The sequence below is a fragment of the Ursus americanus genome, chromosome X (genome assembly GCF_024610735.1).
Source record: "Ursus americanus isolate L20-20 chromosome X, mUrsAme1.1.p, whole genome shotgun sequence".
NCBI classification, from domain to species: domain Eukaryota; kingdom Metazoa; phylum Chordata; class Mammalia; order Carnivora; family Ursidae; genus Ursus; species Ursus americanus.
Genome location: NC_142164.1, coordinates 29,996,823 through 30,022,626, shown reverse-complemented (window position 1 = coordinate 30,022,626; position 25,804 = coordinate 29,996,823). Strand labels below are relative to the sequence as shown.

The following is a 25,804-nucleotide window of genomic DNA, read 5'->3' as shown; positions in this document are numbered from 1 at the left end:
TTAACCATAGCCACGGGGGATCCTAGTAAGATAAACTGAGGTTTGAAGAACCAGGCACTCCCAAGGGAATATTTGCATCCGAAATGTGTTGTCCATCTCTCCTGCCCCCTCCTTGTAGGGAGCTCCAATTAGTGACAGCAGAGGGGAGGAAGTTTTGAGTAGAGGACTTTTGAGTTGGTCCACAAATGTATGTGGAGGTGATGTGTGTTTATTTTAAATAAAGAAGGAAAGAAAGCCACTGTGGTGATGTTTTCCAGAATTCCATAGAAGCCCACTTGGTGTTATCCTACAGGCGGTCCTGATATGCAAATACAATAGAAACCTCTCATGGAGTCTGTCCGGTCAGTGAGCACATGGTGCCGCCTGTTTTTGGTACCAGTGCGCCCTGCATCACCCTGGCAGCTATTAACAATCCTGGCCAAATTCATGGTCAGCTTCGGGTACACACAGATGCCAAAGGGGGCTTCCTGGTGAGAGCATCGCTACTCCATGCCTGCAGGACTGAAACCGCTGCCTGACTTGCCTTGGCCTTCTCCTCGCCCCCTCCCACCCAGATGGGCAAGGGAGGGTGGTCCAGGGAGCAAGGCGCATCTCAGAACTGCATCTGAAAGACAACTGGCAGTGACCAACATCTTCTTAAAAACTTGTCAAAGGGATAAAGATCTTGAATTAAGCTTTCATCATTATCCATTCACGGTGCTTTCATTTCCTCTCATTACCTGCCCATTACCTATAGACTGTCCCTCCTCACAGGTGTCAGAAGGGGAAGACAGATAATTAAGGTTGGGGACCCTGCTATAGACTGAATGTTTGTGTCGCTCCAACACTCTTATGTTGAAACCGAATCCCCCAATGTGATGGTATTTGGAGGTGGGGCCCTTGGGAAGTGATTAAATTAAAAAGGGCTCTCACTCTCATGAATGGAATTAGCGCCCTTATAAAAAAGATCCTGGAGAGATCGCTCACCTTCCACCATGTGAGGACACAGCCGGAAAATGGCTGTCTATGAACCAGGAAGTGGGCCCTCACCAGACACCAAATCTTGATCTGGATCTTGTTCAGCCTCCAGAAGTGTGATAACTACATTTCTGTTTCTTAAAAGGCACCCGGTCTATAGTAGTTTATTATGGCAGCCTGAATGGACTAAGACCGAGCCCATTCAACAGCAGGGCAATTCGAAGGGTGAAAGGAGATTCCCTTAGGAAGCTGGGAGCCCCAGCTTCTCCTCCACTGCCTGGCATGGCCATCTCCTCCCCTCTTGGCCAGTCCCCTGACTTCTCTATCTTCAAAATCTAGCTCAGGCCTGACCCTGATGAAGAGGACAGCAGTCTAGCCACCCCTGCCCTTCTGCTACTACTGCCGACTTCACTCCCTTGTCCAAGCCACCACCACCCCCCTCCAGCATCTGGACTAGTCTTGTACTTAAGTAGTTGAGTTGGTATCAGGAAATTCAGTCTTAGGATAGAAGCCACTGAAGGCGAGGGCTGGAGGGAACCCTGGAGAGCAGGAGAAACTAAGGCCTGAGTGGAGGACTTGCCCAAAGTCTCACAGCAAGTCATGGCGAAGCTAGGGCTGCAAGCCAAGTTTTCCTATGAGCGCTTTGTGCCTTCCTGGCTACGTCAGGAGCTCCTTGGTTTCTGTTCTTGGTCTCTTTCCCCTCTGTTGCAGAGTCCGTTCTCCCCTCTGACCCTTCCCCCAGTCCTGTCTCACCAGAGGGAGGCTCTAGAAATCGCTGCACAACAGTTGTTCTTTGGGACTTTGGTGTTGACTCGAGGGGAGATTAAGGACCTGAAGAGACACAGAGCCCTGACGGAGCCTGTGGTCCCCAGCTCTGAAACGTGACTTGATCCCAACTAAGATCATCCCTGACATGTGTTCAGAACCCCAAACATCGGTTCCTAGAGTTTAGATCATTTGCCCAAGGTCCCTCAACTAAGAAAGGGCCACAGCGGGAACCAACTGTAGGTCCTCGGACGCTGGGGCGGCGCTGGGCCCCCGCGCGCGGCTCCAGGCACTGCTCGGAGCCCCCAGGCGGCGGAGGCTCCGGGAGCCAGGGGCAAGCCCAGACCTCGCCCCCCTGCTCGCAGCAGCGTGGCGGTGGCGGATGTGCGTTATTACTTTAGGTCTCGAAGCCTCTTCGTTTGCGCGAGTGGCTCCCGTCAACTTCTGAGGGCGGGGGGTGAGGAGAGATCGCGTGAGCAGTTCGCACGGGCCTTCTGGAAGGAAGCGGGGCACCCTCGAGGCCGCCCAGCTATTGTGAGCCCGGCACCGCGGCCGGCACACAACCCTCGCCCCCCTCCCCGCAGCCGCCCGCCGCGACGCGCCGGGGCCGAGAACGAGGCGCTCCGGAGCCCCGAACCTGAAGGCAGCGGGGCCCGCCGCTCGAGCGCGCCAGGACTCGCGGACTTTCCCCGGGGGAGCGCTCTCGGTTCCTGTCCCGCCTGTGGTTCTCCCACGCCCCCAGGGTACCCGCTGAGCCCAGCGCAGTTCTCGTGGCCGCGCCCCCTCATGGCCCCCCAGAGCCCCCCTCGTGGTCCCCCAGGGCCTCGTGCCCGCCGGCGACAGGTTCTGTAGCTGGCGGGAGAGCGGTGAAGCGCGGGACACGCGAAGCGCCTTCCCTGGGCCCCATCCGGCAAGCGCATCTTCCTGACGGGTCCCTCAGCGCTCGGCGAGCGCCACCCAACTTCTGCGCCCGCCGGACCCGCTGTCCGGGTGGCTCCCAGCACAGAAGCGCCCTCGGATGATTACACTCACTACCTTTGGGGTAGGCGCTCCCGGGGGAAGGCGGTGAGGAACCCGAATGTGGGCAGCCGGGACAGGGCTCCCAGGGCTCGCGAGCCGCGGCCGGAACTGGAGTGAGGGGGGTGTGGGCTTCCCGGGGACCGTCCCAACACGCTTCCCTCCGCAGACGTCAACCGTAGCCCCTAGGCGGGCGAGCCTTCCGCATCTCCTCAGAGATCTGGCGGGCTGCGCACCTCGAAGTCTTGGCTTCTCGAGGGATGGGTTGGGGGAGGGGCAGCCAGCTAAAGGCTGGTTGAGGGGACCTGTTTGCCGGAGGGTTTGAAGGTGGGATCGGGTAGGGTTTGGTGACGGTGAAGCCCGAGAAAAGACTTTGGGCTTTTTTTCCTTCCCTCTCCTCAGAAAAGCAACCACATTGTGAGGGGGAAATAGGGAGGAGAGTAAACACAAACAACCCCAAAGAGACGCCAAGAAAAGCGAAGCCAAAAGAAGCAAGCGCAACACTGTTACAAAACTGTCTGGTTTTGTAACAATGTCCCTGCCGCTGGCCAATGAGCGGCGTGGCGGCGCGTCACGTGGTACTGTTTTATATAACACTTTGCTGAGACAAGACAGTTATTAGTCGGCGCGGGGCGGCCGGCATGGAGCTCGTGGAGGCGCGGCAGGGGCTGGCGCGCGGCAACGCGGCGGTGGCAGTCCGGACTCTCTTCAGTCGCCGCTCTCTGCTCTAGGTCTCTGGCCCTAGACGCCTCTTCCCTGCGCGCCTGTCTCCCTCTATGGATTCACTTCAGACTGGACAGATGCTGAGCTTGCCCGCCGAGCTCGGCGGCAACAACTTAGAACTGGCGGAGCCGGCGACATCCGCGGCCCGCGTCGACATGGGCCCCCAGCCGGAGGCGGCTACAGAAGGCTCCGCGGCTTTAGCCACTCGGCAGCCGGAGCCGGGGCCGGAGCCGGAGGAGCAGCCTCCGAGTACCCCGACGCCCGAGTGCAAAGTCCTGCTCAAGCAGGCTGACGCCCTGGCGTCTGGGGGGCGCCTCCGGGAAGCCTTCGAGGTGTACAGACAGCTCTCCGAGCGGCAGCAGCTGGTGGCCGAGCAGCTGGAACAACTGGTGCGCTGCCTGGCCCAGAACGTCCCTCAAGGCGAGGCGCTGCCGCCGGCGCCCCCGGACGGGAGCGGTGCGGCGAGCCGTGAGGCGGCGGCGGAAGAGGCAGGGGCGCCAACGGTCGCCGCGGCCACCGAGGTGTGGGACGGCTTCAAGTGCCGGAAGTGCCATGGGTTTCTGTCAGACCCCGTGTCCTTGTCGTGCGGCCACACCTTCTGTAAACTGTGCCTGGAACGCGGGCGGGCCGCCGACCGGCGCTGCGCCCTGTGCGGGGTCAAGCTCTCGGCGTTGATGGTGGCCGCCGGGAGGGCGCGCGGGGTCCGGCGAGTCGCGCAGCAGCCAGCGGCGGCGGCGACCGCCGAGCCGCCGCCGCCGCCGCCGCCACCGCCGCCGCCGCCTTTGCGGGTCAACGTGGTGCTCAGCGGCCTCCTGGGCAAGTTGTTCCCCGGCCCCGCACGGGCGTCGCAACTCCGGCACGAGGGCAATCGGCTGTACCGCGAGCGCCAGGTGGAGGCGGCGTTGCTCAAGTACAACGAGGCGGTTCGCCTAGGTGAGCCCACCGCGTCGCCGGGCCGGGCCGGGCGGGGGAAGGAACGCGGCGGGGAGTTGGGGGGCGCGGGGTGAGAGAGGGCCGTGCCTGGAGTGGGGGAGGGGTGTCTGGGGTTCGGTCTCTGACTTGGTGTCTGTCGCTACCAATTTATCGCCCTTTCTCTGTGTCCCTGTCTGTCCCTGTCGCTCTTTGTCTTTTTCTGGGTCTCCTCGTAGCTTGTATCCCCGAGTCTCTCGGTCAGCTTCAGTCTGGGTCACTGTTTCTCTGTCTCTTTCGCATCTTTGTCCCCCCGTTTCTTGCGCGGGGTCGCGCGGTCGCTGAGTCTCTCTCCGCCCTCTCCCTCCGCGCGCCGGGGCTGCTCTTGCACCTGCCGGCACCTTCCCGGCGGGCTGAGGAACTTCGCACCCTGCCCACACTCGCGCCGGGGCCGCCTGCCTCCCGCCGGCCCGCGACGTTCGATCGGCGCGGGAGTCTGCCGCTCGCGCCCGGCCCGGGGCCGCCGTGGCGGCGGGAGTCGGCCCTTCCGGGGCCGCGGCTCCCGGTGGGGTGGGTCCGGCGTGGAATTAGGTCAGGAGAGCACTGGTTGCATAAGGGCCGCGAGCGGCCCGGGCCGGGCTGCCCCTCCTCCGCGCGGGCGGGATTGTGTAACGGCTGAGGTAACCGAAGTGGGCCACGCTCGCCTCGGAAACCATCCCGCGAGCGTGTGCAGGGGGAGGGGAGCGTTCGCGCCCCGCTGCCCTGTGACTCATTGTCACCGCTTCCTATCACACGATCCTCGGCTGAAATAGATGCCCCCCCCCGCCCCGCCCGCCCGCAGCCTGCGCTCTCTTCTCGAACCCCTGCCCCGCCAGCCCGGCGGGCGGCCGGCCGGGCGCCGCAACTGCTCGGGGATCCCCGGGGACCGCGGGCTGGGTACGGAGGGGGGCGCGCCTCGGTCCCCCGCCGCCGCGCGGCTGGAGGAAGGACGGGTGGGCTTGGCTGCTTCAAGGGCAACGTGAGCAGCCCCACTGCTCTGGCCGCGCCGGGGCGCCGAGCTCCCTCGAGGAGCGGCTCCCGCTGACCCTCCGCGTCCCGACCCAGGAAGTGGCTGCGGAGCTGCGGGCCGGTAGCGCCCAGCTCGGGCCAGCAGCCGGGAGCTCGGCCGGCGGGGCGCGTCTGGCGAAGCGTGCCGGGGAGGAGGCGGTAGGGCCGGGCGGACGGGGCTCTGGGGATCCGCGGGTGCCCTGAGCCCGACTCCGACGGGTGGAGGAAGGGGTGGGCTCTAGGCTCCACGTGTCGACTCGATACCCGAATTTGCAACAGGTAGTGGGGGAAGGGGAGGAGCGCGGGCTGGCGGTGCAAGGCTGCAACGCGAGGTAGAGGAGGACCCCTCCCCCCACGCACATCCTGTGCCCAGGCGAGGCACACCCACCGTGAGCCGGCACCGGGCTGGCGAGTGCCGCAGAACAAAAGGGGATAGCATACGCTGTAAACTCTGCTAATGTCTGGAGAGCGAGCAATGGGCACTCAAGCAAGTCCTCTGTGCAGCCCTGGGGAAAAACCCCACGAAGCGTGTTCCAGCAGCCGCAGCTGGAGCCCAGTCCCTGGGCAGGAGCGGGGCAACCTGCAGACAATGGAGGTCACTTAAACCCAGATCTCCAAGGGAGGTTCCATTCCTTTCAGCTATACCTCAAGGGCCAGGAAAGCCCCTTCCCACTGTCTTCCTCCCTCTTTGTTGCTGTCGCTGCTCTTCCCCAGGGAGTTTCTTCCTTCACCTTTGTTAATCTGAGAGGTCAGGGTGAAAAAAATCATGACAGCCTTACCCTTTTAAGAGGTAAGGGGCCTCCCCAGCAGGCGGGTATATCTGTGCTGGAAGATGGCCACTGTCCCCTTATTATTCTATGTAGTGCACACCCTTCAGAAAAAGGAACATGTCCCCCGCCCCAGCTTCAAAGCTTCAAAGTCTGACCAGCTAGCTCTATGACTTGGAGCGGATGCCTTCTGCTCCCTGGGCTTGATTTTCCTCATCTGAAGAATGGATTGGGTGAGCCAGGTGAATTCTAAAGGCCTGTCCAGCTCTGGCATCTAGTGATTCAAAGTGTTAGTGAGAGCCAAGCTTGCTGCATTCCCAGCAGCCTCGTTTAGGTTCACTCACATTTGGCCATCTAATGAGAGGATGGAGCCTTGCAAGTGCATTCAGAGAAACTTCATACGTGCTGGGCTTTGTAGACAGAGGTGTTGCTAATGTCATGAGAAGACTAACCTGGACTTGTCTTCCTGGTGGGCAGGATGGGGGTCACATCTGGCCACCTCCCTTTCTCTCCACCCTGGCCTGTTTCCTTGTGGGTGATACCTCACTCAGAAGCCAGGCTGCTGGGTGGTAGCCATGCATAGCCTCGAAGTAGGGGGCCAGGGTTTCCTCTGTGTCAGAGCCGCTAATGCACCACTGACCCCATAGGCCCTCTAAGGAACCGCTTGAGAAGGGAGCAAAAATTACTTCTTTATGGGGCACCTGGATGGCTCAGTTGATTAAGCATCTGACTCCTGATTTCAGCTCAGGTCATGATCTCAGGGTTGTAGGATCCAGCCCTGGGCATGGAGCCTGCTTGGGATTCTCTCTCTCCCTCTCCCTCTGCCCTCCCCCCCCCATCAAAAAATTTTAAAAAGTAAATAAAAGTAAACAAACTTAAAAAAATGACTTCTTTATAGTTGGGGAAGCTCAGATCCAGAGTGGCTTGCGGGGTGTGGGAGGTGTGTGGCAGGTAGGGCAATATCAGGGCTGGAAATGGAGTCTAACCCTTTGGATCCCCAATAGCGAAATCTGAGATAACTTGCCATTTGCTCAAGACCCATCCTCATACAGGACTTATGTGTTCGCGCTGGGACCACTAATGAGAGCTTTTTTTTTTTTTTTTTTCTCATTCTGGCAGCTCCAAATGACCACTTGCTTTATAGCAACCGGTCTCAAATTTATTTCACCTTGGAGTCTCATGAGGATGCCCTGCATGATGCAGAAATAGCATGTAAGCTCCGCCCAATGGGTTTTAAGGTGAGTGGAATGGGAGCGATGGGAATGGATTGTACTATAAACAGGAATTGGCAGGAAGGGCTGCCTCCCTGAAGGTTTGGGGCACTAGAGCTCAAGTAGAGCAGGGAAAAGGCTTTGCTAAGGAGCTGGGGGTCCCTTGGCAAAGGGTAACTCTGGGGTCTGCAAGGGAACTGGATTCTTCCCCAATTTACTTCTTCACCTGATGACCTGCAGAGCAGCTAGGCTTTGTGACTCTTCAGAATATGGACTTAGCGGTCAGACCACCGGAATTTATGCCCTAGCTGTGCTACTTCTACCAGCTGTGTGGTCCTGGGCAAGTTACTCAACCTCTCTGTGCCCCATCTCCTCATCTATAAAGTGGGGGGATATTCAAAGCACCTACTTAACAGGGTTTGTTGTGAGGATTACATGAGCTGATTCATGTGATATGCCTAGAACAATTCCTGGCACAGAGCATTATATGTTCTGTCATTTTCAGGGACAGTAGAAAGCAGAACGTGAGAGAAGTATTGCTGGCTGGTTGTGTTATTTCAAGTCCTTAATATAATCAGCCTGCTGGTAACCCCAAACATCTAGGTCACATGAAGGGGTGGTCGGAGAAAGGCTAGACACCTCTTAGGTCACTTTCTGCATCTCTGGCCTCAGGACTGGCCCTTAGTCACGTGTCAATATTTTGTTTAGGAGATTAGGCTTGAGCCTGGGCTCTACTACTTGCAAGTTAAGTGACCATGGGGAAGTCGTTTCACTCTCTTGACCCCAAGGGTCCTTGGTTGCAAAGCACAGCTATTGCTGTCTGCCCCAATTGCCTCCTGGGGAATGTGGTGTGAGGGCCACAGGTGAGCATGATCAAGAGGCCATTCTGGGAGCTCTGCCGTTTGCTGGGCCTTGGTGCAGTGTTCTGTCTACACAACCCCCGGATAACACCTCGGAAACCCACCTTACCCAGGTCCTGATCTGTGATCCCTTATCTGAATCCCATGGAGCCAGAAGTGTTCAGAGTCCAGAATGTTTCTGATTTCAGAAAGACCATATACTAGGTGGCACCCTCAGTGAGCCCTGGACAGCATCCCACAATCACACATGCTAATATTTCTGCCATACATTATGCAAAAATTCACACTAAGTGAAATAAAGACTAGGACTTATTCTATATCATATGTATTTGCCACCTAATGACTTCTGATGCCAAGCTTATGAAACTTTGGATTATCAGACTGTTTCTGGAGCTGGTAACCTCAGATAAAGCATCCATGGACCTGCACACTGGGCCGTTAGTGTCAGAGTGAAGCTCTTATGTTCTTTGATGAGGAGGTTTTCATGGGTTATGGCAGAGTAGTATGTTCTCCTTCCCAAGGAACAGATTTGCAGTTTACTAAAAGTCACCAGTGTCTTGACCCAAAAGAGCTTCAGTGAGAACATTTCATGCCTTATAGCAGGTGCAGGTCAGGAAGCTGCCTGGGGTAAGAGGACTTCTCTTGCAGCTTCTTCCGCTCCCACCCTAAACCTAGGGCCTAAGGGTGGGAGCCTTCATAGTACAGTGGGAAGCAGGGCCGAGAAGTAGTGGACCATTTCGGATGAAATGGGAAAAGTGACTTCCCCAGTGAAATCAGAGTTGGTGGAAGTAGTAAACAGGAGTTTCATTTCCCCAAAGTGCTGGGGTAAGTGGAGAGAGGCAGCTCAGAGAACGAACGATATTGTCTTGAGGGTTGAGAGAATATTTGAACTGATGCATATGATTCCAAACCAGCCCATACCCTGATTTGCATAGTTCCCACCATTTCTGTGTGCAGTGCCCCTAGGGGAGGGGTGTACCTCCTGAGGTCCTAGTCCAGCCAGTTCAGCCAGGCTCAGCGGTACTCAACATATCCTGTAGATGGTATAGCTCTCAGTGGGTGGGCTGGCTACCCTGAGCAGGTGGAGTATATGGGTCGCTATTTGGTATGATTGGAGGGGTCCTAGAGACCTCTCCAGTCTCCCAACACTTATCCCTTCTAGCTGCCCTGAAATGTCACGTAAGTCTGTCTCCAGGGGGCCCCTGGTAAACACTGCTGGGAGGAGCAATGAAGGAAGCCATCAACACCCAAGTTATCAGTCAAGATTAGGCTCCAGGAAGAGGGTGGGGGGTACAGGGCAGGACCTCAAGAGGTTTGGAGCAGGGGCCACAGCTCAAGAAGGCAGATCCCTGCCTGCCAGACGGTAGCCAGGCCGGAGCCAGAGGGCGCCGCCCCAGGGCCTGTAGAAGCATGTTAGGAGGGGAAGCTGGGAGTGGCCAGCAGCTGCAACCTGGATTATTTCCTTCTCTAAGTTAGACTCAGGGTCAGCCATGGAGTCAAGGGAGTGGGGAGCAGGCCCCCGAGGGGCACCCTAGATGACTCAAGATCAATGCCCTCTCAGCCAAGTTGCAACGGCCACCTGTCCCAAGGCACAGAGAGAATGTAGCTCTCTTCCCACCTCTTTTATTGTTCCTCCCTCTTCCCCAGGATGCTTTTCTGCTACCTGAGGAGTTTCTCTGCTGGGGCAGTTAGGCAGGGACACCAGAGAGCCCTAAAACTTCTTTATACTTTTTTTTTTTTAAGATTTGTCTATTTATTTGAAAGAGAGAGAGCACACGTGCATGTGAGCGAGGGAAGAGGCAGAGGGAATGTTCAAGCACACTCCTGCCAAGCGGGGAGCCTGATGCAGGGCTAGATCTCAGGAGCCAGGAGATCAGGACCTGAATCCAAGAGTCAGATGCTTAACCAACTGAGCCACCCAGGCGCCCCTAAGACTTCTTTATGCTTTTTAAAGATGGGGGAAGGGAACAGAAGTGAGCTGAGCCCACGGGAGGGAAAGCATTTGCTCAGCCCCTGGTTAGCCCTCTGAAGGGAAGTCAGCTTTGTGGAGAAGAGCATTCTGGGGATCCTAGACCACAGTTCTAGTTCCAGCTTTGCCACTGACTATACCTTGAGGTCTTGGAGAAGTCATGTCCTTTCCCTTGGGCCTCTTCTGAAAAATGATCAGCAAGTATATGTGATCACTCAGCCAGTAATGTGGTGGACTAGGTCTTTGCTTGACAGACTAGTTAATAGAAAGGCCTGTCTGGGTGGGTTCTGGAAGCTGGACAGTATGTGCTTAAATGAGGGTTCTTGCTACATTTGGCAATACCTCCAATACAGCAGTGGGGCAGCAGGGAGGTCATATGGCACGATGGTTAAGAAATTAGACTTTGGTATCAGTCAGTCTCAGACTTAAACCCTGATTCCATAATTTACCAGCTGTGTTCCTTTGGGCAAGTCACTTTTCTGGGTCTCAGTTTCGTCTTCTGTAAAATGGGCTTCAGAACATTTGCCTACATGATAGGGCTGTAGATAAGGTAGTCCTTCTAAAACCCTTCACACAGTAACGAATACTCACTAAGCGTTTGGCTAGTGTCAATAAGTTAACAGGCGAATAAGAACAGGATTGAACGCTAATGTTTTCTTCCAGGCACACTTCAGAAAAGCACAAGCCTTAGCCACCTTAGGCAAGGTGGAGGAAGCACTAAGGGAGTTTCTATATTGTGTGTCCCTCGATGGAAAGAACAAAAGAGCAAGATCTGAAGCCCAGAGGGTGAGTTGAGATGATGTCAGGTCCAGCTGCCCAGTGGGCTCCCACTTCTCTGTCTTCTCCAACGAGGGGAGTGAGGGAACTGCCCTCCCTGGCATTTAGGGCCCTGAGTGGGTGGCTCCCTTGGTTAAGGGGGCAGGAAGGAGACACAAGGGCCAATCGCCTGGAAACACCATCCTCTTGGCATACACAATCAGATTGAGCAGTTCCTGCATTTTTGGAGGAGCCTCTCGCTTCTTACATTCAGCGTCTGGGTTGTGAGTAGGAAAACCAAACCAAAGCAAACCAAACAAGTTAACGTGGGAGTGGAGGCTCACCGATGAGAATCTGCCTGTTGATGAGAGGTCAGGGGTGTGGGGCTGCCTGCAGTTGTAGAACTGTGCTTTGGCTGAGTCATAGCTTCACCAGCCACACAGGGCAGCCAGCTCCTTGCCAGGAATGTTGGTCACCATCTCCCCTGCTATATGCAGAACTCCAGCCTTCAGCCTTGGCTAGAAATAGAACACACACTGTCTCACAAATGTAAGTCAGGGACCCTTACGATATAATCCAAGCAGTCATTCCAACTCTTGAATCCCAGGAGAATGTGGTGGTTTTGTTTTGTTTTTTAATTCATGAAATGTTAGCCCTGGTGAAGGGTCAAGCGTCCTCAGTTCATGGACTGCATTGCTTACTGTTCCACAGTGTGCTTTCACAGTGTGGGCCTAATTGGCCCGGAAGTTGGATGCTGACAGTCAGTGGTGGCCTCTGCCCTCCTTGTGCCCCTCCCCCTATTCACCACCTGTCTCCAGTGCCTCTGTCCCTGTGAGGTTTGGCAGAGCCGTGGGTTAAGAAAGCGAGCAAGAGACAGGATTGGTTTCTGAAGGCTCCAGAAAGGAATCTTTAGCAAAATCAGTGAACTGGGGGAAGCTGAGCTCTGAAGGTTGTGCCTCGCACATATTTCTTCTCTGGAAAGTTGCTTTGACCTGGTTTGGGAAAGTGGACAAGGGGTTCTTGAGGGGAGTACTGGTGGCAGAGAATTGCTCCAGGCTGTGAACCCTTCCCTGAATCTTAAGTATAGTCCATGGTGTAAATAATAACAGCTAACATTTATCGAGCATTTCCAGTGCACCAGGCACTGTGCTAGGGCTTTCTGTGGAGGCTATAATTGAACCCCCACAACATGCCTATGAGGGTAGGTGATGTTATTTATCCCCATGTTACAGATGAGATAGATGAGGAAGCCGAGGCTTGGTGACTTCCCGAGATCATGCAGCTGGTGACTGGTGAAAGGGCACATAAACCCAACTCCATCTGCTTCCAGAGTCTGCCTTCTTAGCCATTCCACCATTCTTTGTCCCAGGAGGACATGCCAGGGGGCTTGGCACTCACTGCTGGGGTAGGGTGGAGAGTAGCAGTGGGACCGTCCGGTTCTGGGGGTGGGGGATGGACAAAGGTTGGTTAGAAGAATCTTGACTTTGGGGGCAGAGTATGCAAAGGCCAACAGAGGCAGGTGTCAGATCCAGGGGTGAGTGGTTTCTTGACTCCTGTTCGTCCATTCCCTACTTGGCCTGAGAGGCTCTGGGGTCATCAGTTGGTGTGACCTTTCTCTCCAGCCACTTTTATAGACCAGCTAGTGTCACTTGCACAACTGCGTAACGGGATGGGGCAAGGTGTTGTGCTAAGCTCTGGAGACCCAAAGAGGCATAAGCCACAGTCTCCGTCCTCAGGGACCTTCCAATCCTGCGTGTGTCATACAGCGCACTATAAATGCCAGGCAATACAAGGGAGCGGATGCCCATAGTGAACGTCCTGGAGTTCTGAAGCGGGGCCAAGAATATGGAGGCGAATTTCCACCGACTGTGATGAGGGCACGGCAGCCATATACGAACACTGAGGCCCCTCAGCAGTTCTTAGGTACTGTACCGTTCCAGTTTCGGGGCTGAAGACTGGACAAAGATGGTCCAGGTTCACTTGGCAGTAATTGGCTACCTCAGGCGCTCCCAGGCCTAGGTTTCTTTTTAATGTTTGTTTTTACCTCGGATTCTTTTTTTTCCCCTTCTTGGCCCATTCGGGTCTTTCTAAGGCTGACACTGAAGTGGAATTGACTTTCATTCACGTGGAATGATTATTCTCACTGAGCACTGATCCCAACTTTTGTTTTCCAAAGCCGCTGGGAAGGTCTAGAATGAGGTCTTAGGTAGTAAATGTAAGAAGTGAAGTGCTGTTGCTGTTTCTGCCTTGTTTCCTTCCATTTCTCCCCTCTGCCTCCCTTCCCACCCCCCTCCACGCTCTGCCCTTTTAACCTTGTACCTTGGGATGCTGTGTGGCCGCCACTGAAGAGCGCCATGCTCTCTTTTCGAAAGTTTCTATCTCAATTCCAGTTAGTTAACACCGTTATATTAGTTTCAGGTGTACGACATAGGGGTTCAACAATTGCATACGTCACCTGGTGCTCATCAGGCACACAAGCACCGTGCTCTGTGGGGGAGACTTCCGGGGAGACTGCTTCAGAAGTGGGTTCGTCCTGTTGGGCCACTCAGGAGGGCTTCTGAAGGCCAACTTTGGTTCCTGGGGAGGAGGGGCCTCTGAAAGCTGGCATTTATGGCCCTGGGCACTGTGAGAACCTCCCCACCTCACTCCTTTACCAACAACGTAGACCTGGGAAGTGGGTTTCCCTGAGCTGGAAGGAAACTGCGATCTGTCTGAGGACTTTGGGCTTGAACGCTCGGCCTCTGCCTGGGCCCTGGGATTTATAAGTATCTTAATTCAATTCCGTCCGGGGTGATGAGTATGTATTAGAGAACTGTCATGGGCCTCCAGAAGCTGGCCATCTGGTTAAAGAGAAAGACTTAGGTGTGCGGCACGATTTGAGAGTAGGGCAAATTCGTGTAATATAAGGTGCTCTATTGCAGTGCAGTAGGGAGCACAAGCGGACAAGTGAGACCAGGGGGTTTGTAGCACCGGAGCCAGCCTTGGAGACTGAGCAGGGTTCGGCTATGTGGAAAGTGTGACATCTCAAGGAGCGTCGTGAAGGCCCTGCTGGGGACCAGCAAGGGGACAAATTAAACTGGACAGAGTTTGGTCGGAATTTCTGTCAGCTCCTTTGATCAGTTCATACCCTATTCCCCTGAGCAAGGGCGTGGAGCATCCTTTAGGGGGTCTCCAGACACTGCAGCGGCTGCCCAGTGGTAAACACTTCAATGTGTGTTCGAAGCCAAGCGAGCTGCTTTCTTGTGTTTCGTATTATATACAGTATGTCCACGTGTCTGTCTGTAAAACCCGTGCTGGCACAGGGGAGAATTGAAGCAAGAACACGGGCAGCTCGTGGGGAAGCTTGCACGAGAACACACATCCTTGACTCCCAGGCCCTTCTGGGTCCTCTGGGTCTTCACCTGTCTCCTCCCCCGCCCCCACCTTCTCCAGCCGCAAGGGAAACCAGCCCCAGACTGGAACCTGCTTGCCTCCGGTACTTGAAGTTACCTGACAGTCTCTGCACAGTGAAGGCCAGAATGGGGGAGGAGAGGCTGGGTTCTGCTCTTCCCACCACTTCACTGTGGAAGGGATTAAAGTTCCAAGGAGGATGGTCTGGGGAGGAGGGAGCAAAATGGGCCAGCAGGGGAAAGAGCTGGAGGAACCTAGAAGACGTGTGTAGACTTCTACCCACGGGGGTGCTACAGACGTGACTGTAGGCCCCCTGGTGTTGTCTCCTGCCTTCACCTCTCTGTCTCTTTCCTCCTAGATAGGTCTTGAATTCCCACTGCAGGTATTTCTATGGAATGGTAGCATGCAAGTGATGGTTCTTAACTTTGGCTAGGGTGACAGAGGCATCTGTGGTGCCTTTTTGAAATCCAGATTCTGGGGCCACACTTCAGGCCCGGGGGAGCCAGGCGTGGGAACTTGGGACCTGGAGTGTTGATAAGCTGCCCAGGTACCTCTGACACACGCCGAGCTGAGGTGGGGGTCTCTGGCTCCAGGCTGCTTCCCTGGAGTTTCACCCTGCGAGCTGTGTCCCCCTGCCCCTTCTTCCCCTCCCCCCCACCACCCAAGCACCTGTAGAAACTTAAGCAGTGAAGTCTTCTGTTTTATGTCACAGCTTCTCCTTAGTTTCTTTTCACCATCAGTCCCGGGGGACTCTCAGGAACATTTTCCCGATATCCTGAAGTTGTTGGCACCTCACCCTAGATTAAAGGAACACGTAGAATCAATGGCTACTGAAGGCACCAGTCATAATCTACCAAAGTTTTCACAGGTAAAACTCAACTCGCCCAGCTCGCTCGCGATGCTTCTTTTGGCTGTTGTGTGGGCAAACGTGGGAGTGAGCCCTGCCTCTCCTTCAGCTCCTGAGAAGGAAGAAGTGGAGTCGCTAGTGGTGGTGTTCTTTGCTAGAAGGTTATTTCTTACGGAGAAAACTGGATTTCAGGCACGGTCCCTGGGGGGGGGGAGTTGGTTTTATTACCTTCATTTTTTCAGTTCTTGGTCAGATCCAGCTGAGAGAGAGATTTGATAGAAGTAAAAAGGAGCTGGCCCGTGTCCCTTGGAGCCATTCAGTCCCGGGCGGCTTTATCAGCTTAGGGGCGGAGCCTGGGAAGAGGCCTAACAACCCCTCCTTTCCTGCTTTTTTTCTTTGTTCAAGCTGCTGGTCTTTGAGCACCAGCTGAGTTCCTTGTGTAAAGACAACTCTATTTGATCCCCAAGTGGAGGTAATTTTATATTCCCACACGGTGTCTTACACATCAGTAGACTTCCAGGACGCAGTTGTAGCCGGGAAGAGGGAAGCAATTTGGGAAGCGTTAAGTCCCTGGGAGGAAGACGGGTCGGGCCCATCTTTGAGAACAAGGGAACAGAACCACGGAGAGATGGGCTCCAGGCCCTGGCTTTCCCAGCAGAGGGCAAGTGGGCAGAAGCTGGGGCTCAGAAGTCCAGACTTGAAGGCAGAATTCAGCCCTGAAAACCTAGGCACCTTGAGGCTATTAATAGTCTTGCCTCCATCCGTGCCCTGTGTTCTCCCCCTGTATGGAAGCCCTGTGATCTCCACGGCTTCTTGGGTTCTCTGACAGGCAGGAAACTTACGTTTTCCCTGCTTCTCTCCCCGCTCTTGAGAAGGAATAAAATGCAGGTGTGCCTGACTTAACACACACACACACACACACACAAACAAAAAATGGGGCAGAACCGAGTATCTTCTGAAGTCAGAGAACCCCTAGCGCATGTCGGTAATGTTTGAGATCATTAGTACATGATTGAGAACACTAATAGTGAACTGAGAAAGTGCCGGGAGTGACTTCTCATCACAGCTCAATCAGAAATGAGGGAAAACAGCACCTGTGGCTTTCCGGGCTGAGCCAGCTATGGGGATTGGGCTTCCACATGAACTTTGCTTCACAAAGCAGTGCACTCCCGTGTGGACAATGCCCGGGGCTCTGGGAAAGTTGAGGGAGCAGCCCTGCTGTGGTGCTGCACGTCCCCCGAACTCCCCAGGCTAAAGCCTGAGAAAGACCCACGTCCTTCTTCTCTGCACCTCACTGTTCTCTCCCCACCATACACTCCCCATTTTCCATCTATCTACCATTTTGAGGGGCTAGGGGCTGGAAGGAAAGAAAACAACAGCATTTGGACCTGTGGACTGTGGATTTAGAGTAGAGTTCAGGGTTCTCCAGATAAATCTGCACAAACACCTTGCCATTGGATTTTTTCTAGATCCATTTTCAAATGCTCCCTCCTGGACAAAAATTCTTGAAAAGGCTAGAGACATTATTGGTCGTTTTACCAAATGACTTGTCTCTTTTTCAGACTTCTCACCCAAAATCGAGTCAAAAGAGTAGTTTGTCTTTTGACTAGTAGAACCCGGAGTTCTCTTGACTCTGTGTATAACACAGAGCACTGGAACCTGAGGTAACTCCACAGGCCTGTGCGCACACCCGTGCCAAAGCCTTAGTGAAAGTCCTGTTGGAGCTGGCGTGCGGCTTGCAGGTGGCCTGGAGTGGCAGTGAGGGTGGCAGGAGGTTGAGTGACAGGCTCCACCCTCACTGTGTGCCTTGCTTTCCCTCAGGCAGTAGCTGGGGAAAGATTTGGCCAGGAGAGGGCGGGTTGCCACTCTGTGTCTGTCCCCTTCACCATAGCCCAAGGTGTCTGTCCTCTCCACGCCTTCCTGTCCTTACCTAGGGAAGTTCTTCTGTCTCACCCAGGCCCGGCATGCCTTCACTGCAGGTGCTGTGTGGCCAGAGGTATGAAATATGTCTTCTGACTGCCCCCCAGCGAAGCTGTGTGTGCACTCAGTGATCAGGGCTGCGTAGTTTTCTCTCTGTCCCCCATGGGTAGCAATGTCAGAAGACGATGCTGGTCCTAAGGTGATACTGATATTTCGCTCTTTCTTCGTCCAGGAAAACCCGGAGATCCCACACTGTTCTAGTCAGGAGGAAGCAGCGGCGGGGGGAGACGGCGGCAGCCTGGCAGTCCCAGTTAAAGTAGAGGGGGAGGGGCAACAAGGCGACCAGAAGGGCCAGGCAGGAGACGAGGAGGAGAAGGGGGACGCTGCCTCTGCAGAAGCTGCCTCCACCAAGGCTGGCAAATGCCAAGAAAAGAAAAGGAAGCATTGTCAAATTGAAATCCAAGACCCAGAGGTGCCTGCGAAAGCCCTGAAGCCAGGTACTAACTCCACCCAGGGAGAGAGGGGCTTGGAGGCGGTGCCGGGGCGCAGCAGCGTCTGCGGGTTACTTGGCCTCCATCCGCGGGCTCTGCGGCTCCGTGGGCTCCGGGCGTGCGGCCAGGCTGTGGCACCGAGTCGTGCCACCTCAGGGCGCGTGAGGCCTCCGTGAGAGCGCAAGTGGTTCCTAGCATACCGCTGGGGTTCACTAATAATAAGGGAGAGCCAAAGCCTTGTAAGGTCAGGCCCCATATTGCGTCATGACACCTCACGCCCTTGATGGCTAGCTGCCCTCACCCTCGTCTCCATTCCAGGCACGGAGGAGCAGGGAGGTGCGATCAGGCCTGGCCCGCCTCCTTCCCAGCTGGGGGCCCAGAGGTAGGCTTCAGAAGCAGCAGCCGCAGCCTCACGTCTTTCCAAGACAGGCGGCAGTGCCAGGATTCAGTAGCAGCCTTGAAGGCCTGGCTCGGGCCATGGAATCGCTGCTGCTCCCCCTGCGGCTGTTGAGTGAGGTGCCCGTTGCATTGGAGTCGAGTCCCCAGGGCTCTTGGACATTCCCAGGCTCACATTTTTCTTCTATGGGGCTGCTGGAAGCCTCCCGGAGCCTCCTTCAGGGAATCCCAATCCCGGTGGCTCAGGCGGCCACTGAATCTACCCTCTGGGAGGCAGGGCGAGGGCGGCAAGCTGAAAAACTAATGGGATTCTTTTGCCTCGGAAGTGCTGTCTGTGAAAATGAGGTTGGTCCCTCTCTGACGTACTGCTTTCTAAATCACAGATCCTCCGGCTGAGCAGGGGGCCGAGGCTGCTGCCAGTGCTCCACTGCCGTCTTTTGTGGATGCATCTGACCTTGAATGCGCCCTATGTATGAGGTATGTGACGGGGACTTTCACTTATTGCTTGAGCCTTCTTCTTCTGGGGAGTCTGGACCATTCGGCTAGTGACCTGTTGTATGGTTGGTTAGCATGGAAAAGCCTGGTTCTAACAGAATGAAAATCATGCTGTTGTTTGTCGCACGGGCTAGCATGTGTCCCTTGCTTACAGATTATATTCCCTGTACTCCTGACTTGGAAATACTTAAAGAGTGGGAAGGAAATGGTCTACTCGGAGATCACAGACTGATTGCCACACAATGAATGTCTTTAGTCTGGCCTTCATGGGATTTTCTTGTTGTTGTTGTTGTTAAATGTGAATGTTTGGAGATAGGACATACACTCTCCAGTTGGCCATGGTTCCCCTCTCTCCCAACTGCCTGTGTCTTATATTTGCATTACTTTCCTGGTACCTTGTAGGTATTTGAGTTCATGACCCTGGAACTAATCTCAACTACTGGAGCAAGATCTCAAAGCTCAAGGGCTGACATCAATGCCATAGGCCTATTCTTTGGAAGCCAAGTAGAGGGCCTGACTGGTTTTCGTTTTGAACAATATTAGTAGTAGGCATGTACTTCTTGGCCAGACATCCCTTCTGTACCCAGTGGGGAAGCAAATTATCCACACACCTGCCCAACCCCCTCAGAAAAAAAGGAAGCTGGTACAAGCTTGGGCTGTGTGGAAAAAAAAGTACTTTCGTTTTTTTTTCCTTTCACAGCTTTGACTTTGTGGAGGAAGAGCTCCAAAGCCAGATGGCCTGGGCTTGAACCCTGGCTCTGCCACTTACTGGCTGTTTGACCTGGAGCAAGTGATTTTCTCTGCCACTGTTTTCTCATCAGTAAAGTAGAGAAGGGTAATACCTACCCTATGAGGTTGTTATGATTAATCGAGGGAATCTATTTAAAACACTTAGAATAGTGCCGGACATATTAAATACTCCATAAATGTTAACTCTTTTTCTTGACCAGAGATTCTTTAACTTTAGGCCCGTGGACCCCTGAGGAAGTTCTATGTATGGATTCTAATAGATCTGTGAATTCCCTGAAGTTGTATGTAAAAATGTATATGTGTGTGTGTGTATTTCCAAACAAAGGTCCACAGATTTCAGTAGAGTCTAAAAAGTGTCTTTTTTTTTCCAAAATAGCATTAAAAGAAGGCTGAGACATTTGCATAAAAGTTGTTAAGATGGTTGGCCCAAGAGATGTCAAGAAAAATCCTGTGGTCTACCACACAGTGGGATCCAGCCACCCAAGGATCCTGAGATGGTTTCTTGCCCTTTGCAAACGCATATGCCTTCCATATCAATCACATGCATCGTCTTTGGAAGGACTTTCCTGGTCCACATAAAAATGAGTAAGGAGGCCATGACCTGGACATGTACTTTTTCTCTCTCTTAAAAATAATTGAATTGTCAGATTTGTTCCTGCGCTTGGGCAGGCCTGAAAACGAACAGTCCGGCAGATGAATGCCACAGCACCGAAAGAACGCCTTCCAGATACAATCGGGGAGTTTTAGGTGGAGTGGGTGAGAGTGGGGTGGGCTATGTAACCAGTTCCCTTTGGCCATCTCTCTGTCCCCCTCACAACAAAACATCCCGTGGGTCATGGAGGAGCCAAGGTACGGGGCAGAAACTCTGCTTCCAAGCGGAGAAATGGGCCTCTGCCTTTGTGCCTCTAAGCCACAGTCTTTCAGGTGTCAGACTTTGCCAGATTGGTTTAGCTTGTTCAGAAAGCCCAGGTCTTTGCTGAACGTATCCTCCTTAATACTCCTCCCAACATCCAGCCAATGCAAAATCAAACACACAGACTCATCCTGTTTGTGTTTTTGCTGAGGGCTCAGAATCCTGAGGTTCAAGTTCTTTTGTTCTGTTTCCTCTGCTTTCTCCCTTTCATCTTGTTTGTCCCTGATCTCAACAGGGGGCTTCAGAAAAGGGTTAGAAATTTGCTCCAAGAAATAAACACCAAGAGGATAAGACCCCCTTCTGGTTTGCTCACCCTGAGTTTAAAAGCCATTATTTCCCTTATCCTGCCCCTCTGTTCTAAATGAGACTTCAAAACAAAAGCCCATCTTTGTCTGGGGTAGCTGTCATATAGGCTGGTAAGTTTTAAGGAGACTCCAACTGCTTCAGGGTGCAAAGGAGCCTGCCTAGTCCAGAGAGCATTTCTGACCTCAAGGCTCTTAACTATAGCCCTTGGGGCGCCTGGGTGGCTCGGTCAGTTAACCGTCTGCCTTCGGCTCAGGTCATGAGCCCGGGTTCCTAGGATTGAGACCCGCATCAGGCTCCCCACTCAACGGGGAGTCTGCTTATCTCTCTCTCTTTCTCTCCCTCTGCCCCTCCCCCCACTTGTGCTCTCTCCCTCTCTCTCAAATAAATAAATAAAATCTTTAAAAGAAGCCTGTAGCCCTTGGTCAGAAGCATGTAGTTCCCCTTGCAACAGGCTTTGTCTGTAAGTCAGAGATCCGATGTTGACAGAGGCTGTTTCATATACATGCTTTAGTTTGAATACAGTCTTGACGAAGTTCCTGTTTCCACCTCTCTAGTGCTTTTTTTCCTTTTTATTGTCATTAGGATTATTATTAGGTTCTATTATGATCCTCACGTGTCTTTGGACGAGAGGGTGTCTAAGGGTTGAGATATTTTCAAACCATCTGCTGGGTCATGAAACTAAACATTTGTACCTCCTCTACAAGTTTCTAGAATGAAATCTAGTTCTGTGGTGCTGCATTAGTAGAAGGCAAGTTGGAGTGTGAGGTTCGTCTGACTCTAGAGGGAAACTCAGGAGCAGCTTGTCTGTCTTGCAGGGAAAAGGGTGGAAAAGGTGAATGGGACAAGAATTGGGGTGTGCATTAATGAGACACTTTCCAATCTCCCAAGTCCCCCTGGCTGGATTGGGAGAGCTCTGTTGAGGGAAGTTGTTTCCTAATTCCAACCCCTCAGAACTCTGCCCCCTCAGTCTTTTGTGACTGGAAACCTTCCCTTGAGATTTAGCCAGCTGGATACTCTTGCCACTGGGGGCCACCTCTGGGGCTGTTGCGGAACAGCGCCTTTGGGGTGACAAAGATATTTTGAGATGTGGAACAAGAATGTTTGATATTTGAACCAGTTACCTAATGGCCCAGTGACCTCTTTGCCAATTGAAACGAAAACTTTGTATTTAACCTAGTTTTAGCTACTCAAATAGCTGGGTGTTAAGGAGTCCGCGCCCCCCCCCCACTGTCTCTCTCCTTCCTTCCCTCTCTCTCTTTCTCTCTCTCCGCCCCCCTCCTTCTCATTCCCTCTTCACTCTCATTTGATAGCAGCAAAAGAACACAATACAAGGATGTAACTGGTGGGAAAAGATAGCTATTTCCAGACAAGCCAAACATTTTATCCAGGCTGACGTCTAACTGAAAGCATTTATTATTACTATTGTTTACTCTACCACTGTGACAATGTAAAATGCTTTCTTGTGAGAAAATCTGGCTCTACTCTGATTTATAAATGCCTCCCTGAAGTGTTTCCTGCAATCGCTACCGAAAGTGGTGAACAAAAGGGAGAGGACTTCAAGTATGTACCTATTTCTAGCTCTATCTATATATACAGAGATCTCTCTCTCTTTCTCTCTTTCTGGGGTGGGGAGAGAGAGAGGGAGAGAACTGTGTTGTCAGTACGTGCGTCTACACCCAGATGGATGATGTCTGTTCTAGATATAGATGTGCACACTGTCGCAGCTGTGTCATATGGTGGAGAAGGAAGATGAGCTTGGGAAGAAGGTGTGACTTCACACCCCAAGCTCTGCTACTTCCTAGCTAGCTGTGTGACCTTGGGCAAGTCATTTAACCTGTCTGAGTCTTAATTTCCTCAGTAGTAATAATATGAAGTGAATTTATATGAAAACAGTATTACATACACCTGAATAGCAAGAGAAATATCCTCTACCTGTTCCTTGTCACTTTACTCCATGAGCCTTTGTAGAGGGGCAGGGTAGCCCTGAAGCGAACTGAGTCTTGAAAGGTGATATATTCTGAGCATCTGAACTTTGAATTATTTCAAAGCAGTCATTATGCAGCTTCTGTGGCAGCCTTCTTGTCTGCGACGACTCAGATCGGGGGCATTTTAAGCACAGTTCTTGCTAAGAGATGCTGTTTCCTTTCGTGTGTGTTTCGTTCATCTGCTCATTAAATGTCAGTATTTATTGCAGTTAATTAGCCAGCGATATCACTGCTGTTTTACAAAAGGTCTGATTTCGAAGTTCTCAGGAAAAACAGTTTAGCAGGTACAGATTCCTCAATCATCGTCATCATTGGTGCCATTGACTAATGTGTCACAAGGTTGCAGATTCGCAGGACTCAAATTACCGAGGAAGGGAGACCTTCTGATCTGGCTGCTCCAGGAGATCACAGCAATGGTTTCCCAATGAGCCTGCAAATCACGCTTGTGAGAAATACACACGGTGAAAAAGTACATAAAATTAAAATTGTATTCTCTTAACAAAATTCTGTAGAGAGGATACTCAAGCAGTCCTTCTCAGTTCCAGAAATAAAACATGGCCAGGACCCCAGAAGCCTCCTGTGTGCCACTTCCGAAGCACGACTCCTTGCCCCTTGCCCACTGAAACCACTATCTTGGCTTTTCTCTCTTCTTTCTAAAAACGGTTTTACCGCCTACGTATGCATCTCTAAATGGTGTAAAAGAACGTATTTCTTTTTGTTCTGGCTTCTTTTCCACCGGATTAAGGTTTATTCATGTTATTGCATATTGGTGGACTTTGTTCATTTTCATTCATGTGTAGTGGCCCACTGTATGACTCTGCCACAGGTGCCTCATCAGCTCCATGGTTTGGAGCTATTACGGACAACGTCACTATGAGCAGTTTTTATGTAGGCTGGTGCATATAAATCTTCGTCCATCTTTGATTGGGTTCTCTCTCTTTTTCTTAGGGACTTCTAGGACCTTTAGGCGTGTTGTAGACACAAGTCCTCTGTTAGGCCTGTGGGTTGCAAATACCTCCTTCCACGTGTGGCTTGCCTTTTGCTCTCTTAATGGCATCTTTTGATGAACTCCCAAGTTTTTCATTTTAATGCAATGAAGGTTATCAATCTTTTCATTTATAGTAAGTGGCATTTTTTTTCTTGTGCATGTCATGCCTAAGAAATCTTTTTTCTTTTACCTTGAGGTCATCAGGATATTCTACTGTGTCTTCTAAAAGCTTCACTGTTTCACATTTGCCTTTTCCAGCCCACAGGGAAGTGATTTTTGTGTAGGGTGTGAGAGACAGCCCAACTTCATTTCCCCATATGGACAGCCAACTATCCCAAATGGCATTTATTGAGAATGCTATTCATGTATTGAAAATCCCCCTTCTGCTTTGAAGTGCCACAGCTGTCATAAATCAAGAATCTGGGTCTGGGTCTATTTCTGGGCTTTCTATCCTGTTCACGGATCTATTTGTCCTTGTGCTAGCCCTATACTGTTTTAATCACTAGAGCTTTATAATAAGATCTGACGTCTGGTAGAGCAAGTCCTCCCATATTGCTGCTCTTAGAAGTGTCTCTGCTCCTCTTACCCTTTGCTTTGCCTTATACAGTTTACAAATCAACTTGTCATATTCCATAAAAACAAACATGTGAAATAAGCCGTTGGGATTTTTATCAGAATTAATTAGGTCTTCTTTACTTCCTTTCCATGAGGTGTTTATAGTTCTTTCCATCAGAGGTCTCATACAACTTTTGTTGGATTTATTCCTGGGCACTTAATTTCTAAACGTGATTGTAAATGTTACCTTTTTAAAAATGTGTTTTCTTATGTTTTTTGCTGGTGTATAAAATACAATTGTGTGTGTCTGTATATTTATCTAACATCCTTGCTAATACTATCATTTCTTATGAATTCTAATAATCATTCTGTAGATTTTTTAATTTTTAAAAACAATTTAAGTGTTTTAGAGAAAGGGTGGCGGGGAAGGCCGAGGGAGAGGGAGAGGCAGTCTTTAAGCAGACTCCATGCTGAGCGCAAAGCCTGACACAAGGCTTCATCTCATAACCCTGAGATCATGACCTGAGCTGAAGCCAAGAGTTGGACGCTCAACTGACTGAGCCACCCAGCCCCCGTGTCGATTCTTTTAGATTTGACCAGTTCACCATCACACCATGTGCGAATAATGACGGATCTGGTTTTTTCCATTCTAATCCTCATACTTTCATTTTTTTCTTCTTGCCTTGGTACACTGGTTAGGCCCTCCATCATAGTGTTTTTGAAAATAAATCTTACTTTTTGGCCAATTTAATAACTAAAATGTATTAATTCTGTTAAACAAATGAGCTACTTTCTAAAACAGGAATATAACATTCAAAAAGTAGAAAAAGTGAATCTATCAAAAGTCTCTCCTATTCCAGACCTTCATTTGCTTGTTTTTTTAAATTTCAACATTTGAACAATTTTTATTTGTACTGGTATGGACTTAATAAACAAATATCACCTTTTCAATGACCTGTTTGATGTCTGGCCTCTCGTCTCCTAGAAGTCAGATGCCTTCTTGTACTCGTCACGTTGCCGGCACCTAGCTCTGTGTCAGCACGCAGAGCACGTTTGCGGAATGAATAAGTGAGCATCTGTTTTGTGGATAGCTTGTTAAATTTAAACTGATTTCTCTCAAGAAACTATTCATTTCTTTCCCACAAGATGCCTTCCCCTCAAATTCCACTAGAATTTTTTTTTAAAGATTTTATTTATTTATTCGACAGAGATAGAGACAGCCAGCGAGAGAGGGAACACAAGCAGGGGGAGTGGGAGAGGAAGAAGCAGGCTCACAGCGGAGGAGCCTGATGTGGGGCTCGATCCCATAATGCCGGGATCACGCCCTGAGCCGAAGGCAGACGCCCAACCGCTGTGCCACCCAGGCGCCCCAGAATTTTTTTAATCAAGAAAGAGGGGAATGTAGTGTTCCATGATTCATTATTTGTGTATAACACCCAGTGCTCCATGCAATACTGCCCTCCTTAATACCCATCACTGGCCTATCCCATTCCCCCACCCCCCTCCCCTCTGAAGCCCTCAGTTTGTTTCCCAGAGTCCACAGTCTCTCATGGTTCATTCCCCCTTCTGTGTACCCCCCCTTCCTTCTTCCCTTCCTTCTCCTACCAATCTTCCTATTTCCTACGTTCCATAAATGAGTGAAACCATATGATAATTGTCTTTCTCTGCTTGACTTATTTCACTTAGCATTATCTCCTCCAGTCCCGTCCATATTGCTGCAAATGTTGGGTAATCGTTCTTTCTGGTGACTAACATAACATAATAAAAAATTATTATAAAAATAAACA

General features: G+C 51.9%; 1 protein-coding gene across 7 annotated transcripts in view; it reads left to right on the top strand.

The window, feature by feature from the left end:
• The first annotated feature begins 3,149 nt into the window (after positions 1-3,149).
• The window catches only part of LONRF3 (LON peptidase N-terminal domain and ring finger 3), a 39,601-nt gene continuing 16,946 nt past the window's right edge, over positions 3,150-25,804 (top strand). The window contains exons 1-6 of one of the 7 annotated variants that reach the window (XM_045799251.2): positions 3,150-4,395; positions 7,305-7,423; positions 10,889-11,011; positions 15,084-15,239; positions 17,371-17,635; positions 18,409-18,502. In XM_045799251.2, the coding sequence (XP_045655207.1) occupies positions 3,516-4,395; positions 7,305-7,423; positions 10,889-11,011; positions 15,084-15,239; positions 17,371-17,635; positions 18,409-18,502 (1,637 nt within the window). In that variant the 5' untranslated portion in view covers positions 3,150-3,515. The remainder of the gene's footprint in view (positions 4,396-7,304; positions 7,424-10,888; positions 11,012-15,083; positions 15,240-17,370; positions 17,636-18,408; positions 18,503-25,804) is intronic. The other 6 variants (XM_045799250.2, XM_045799252.2, XM_045799254.2 and 3 more) reach the window with 6 other exon arrangements.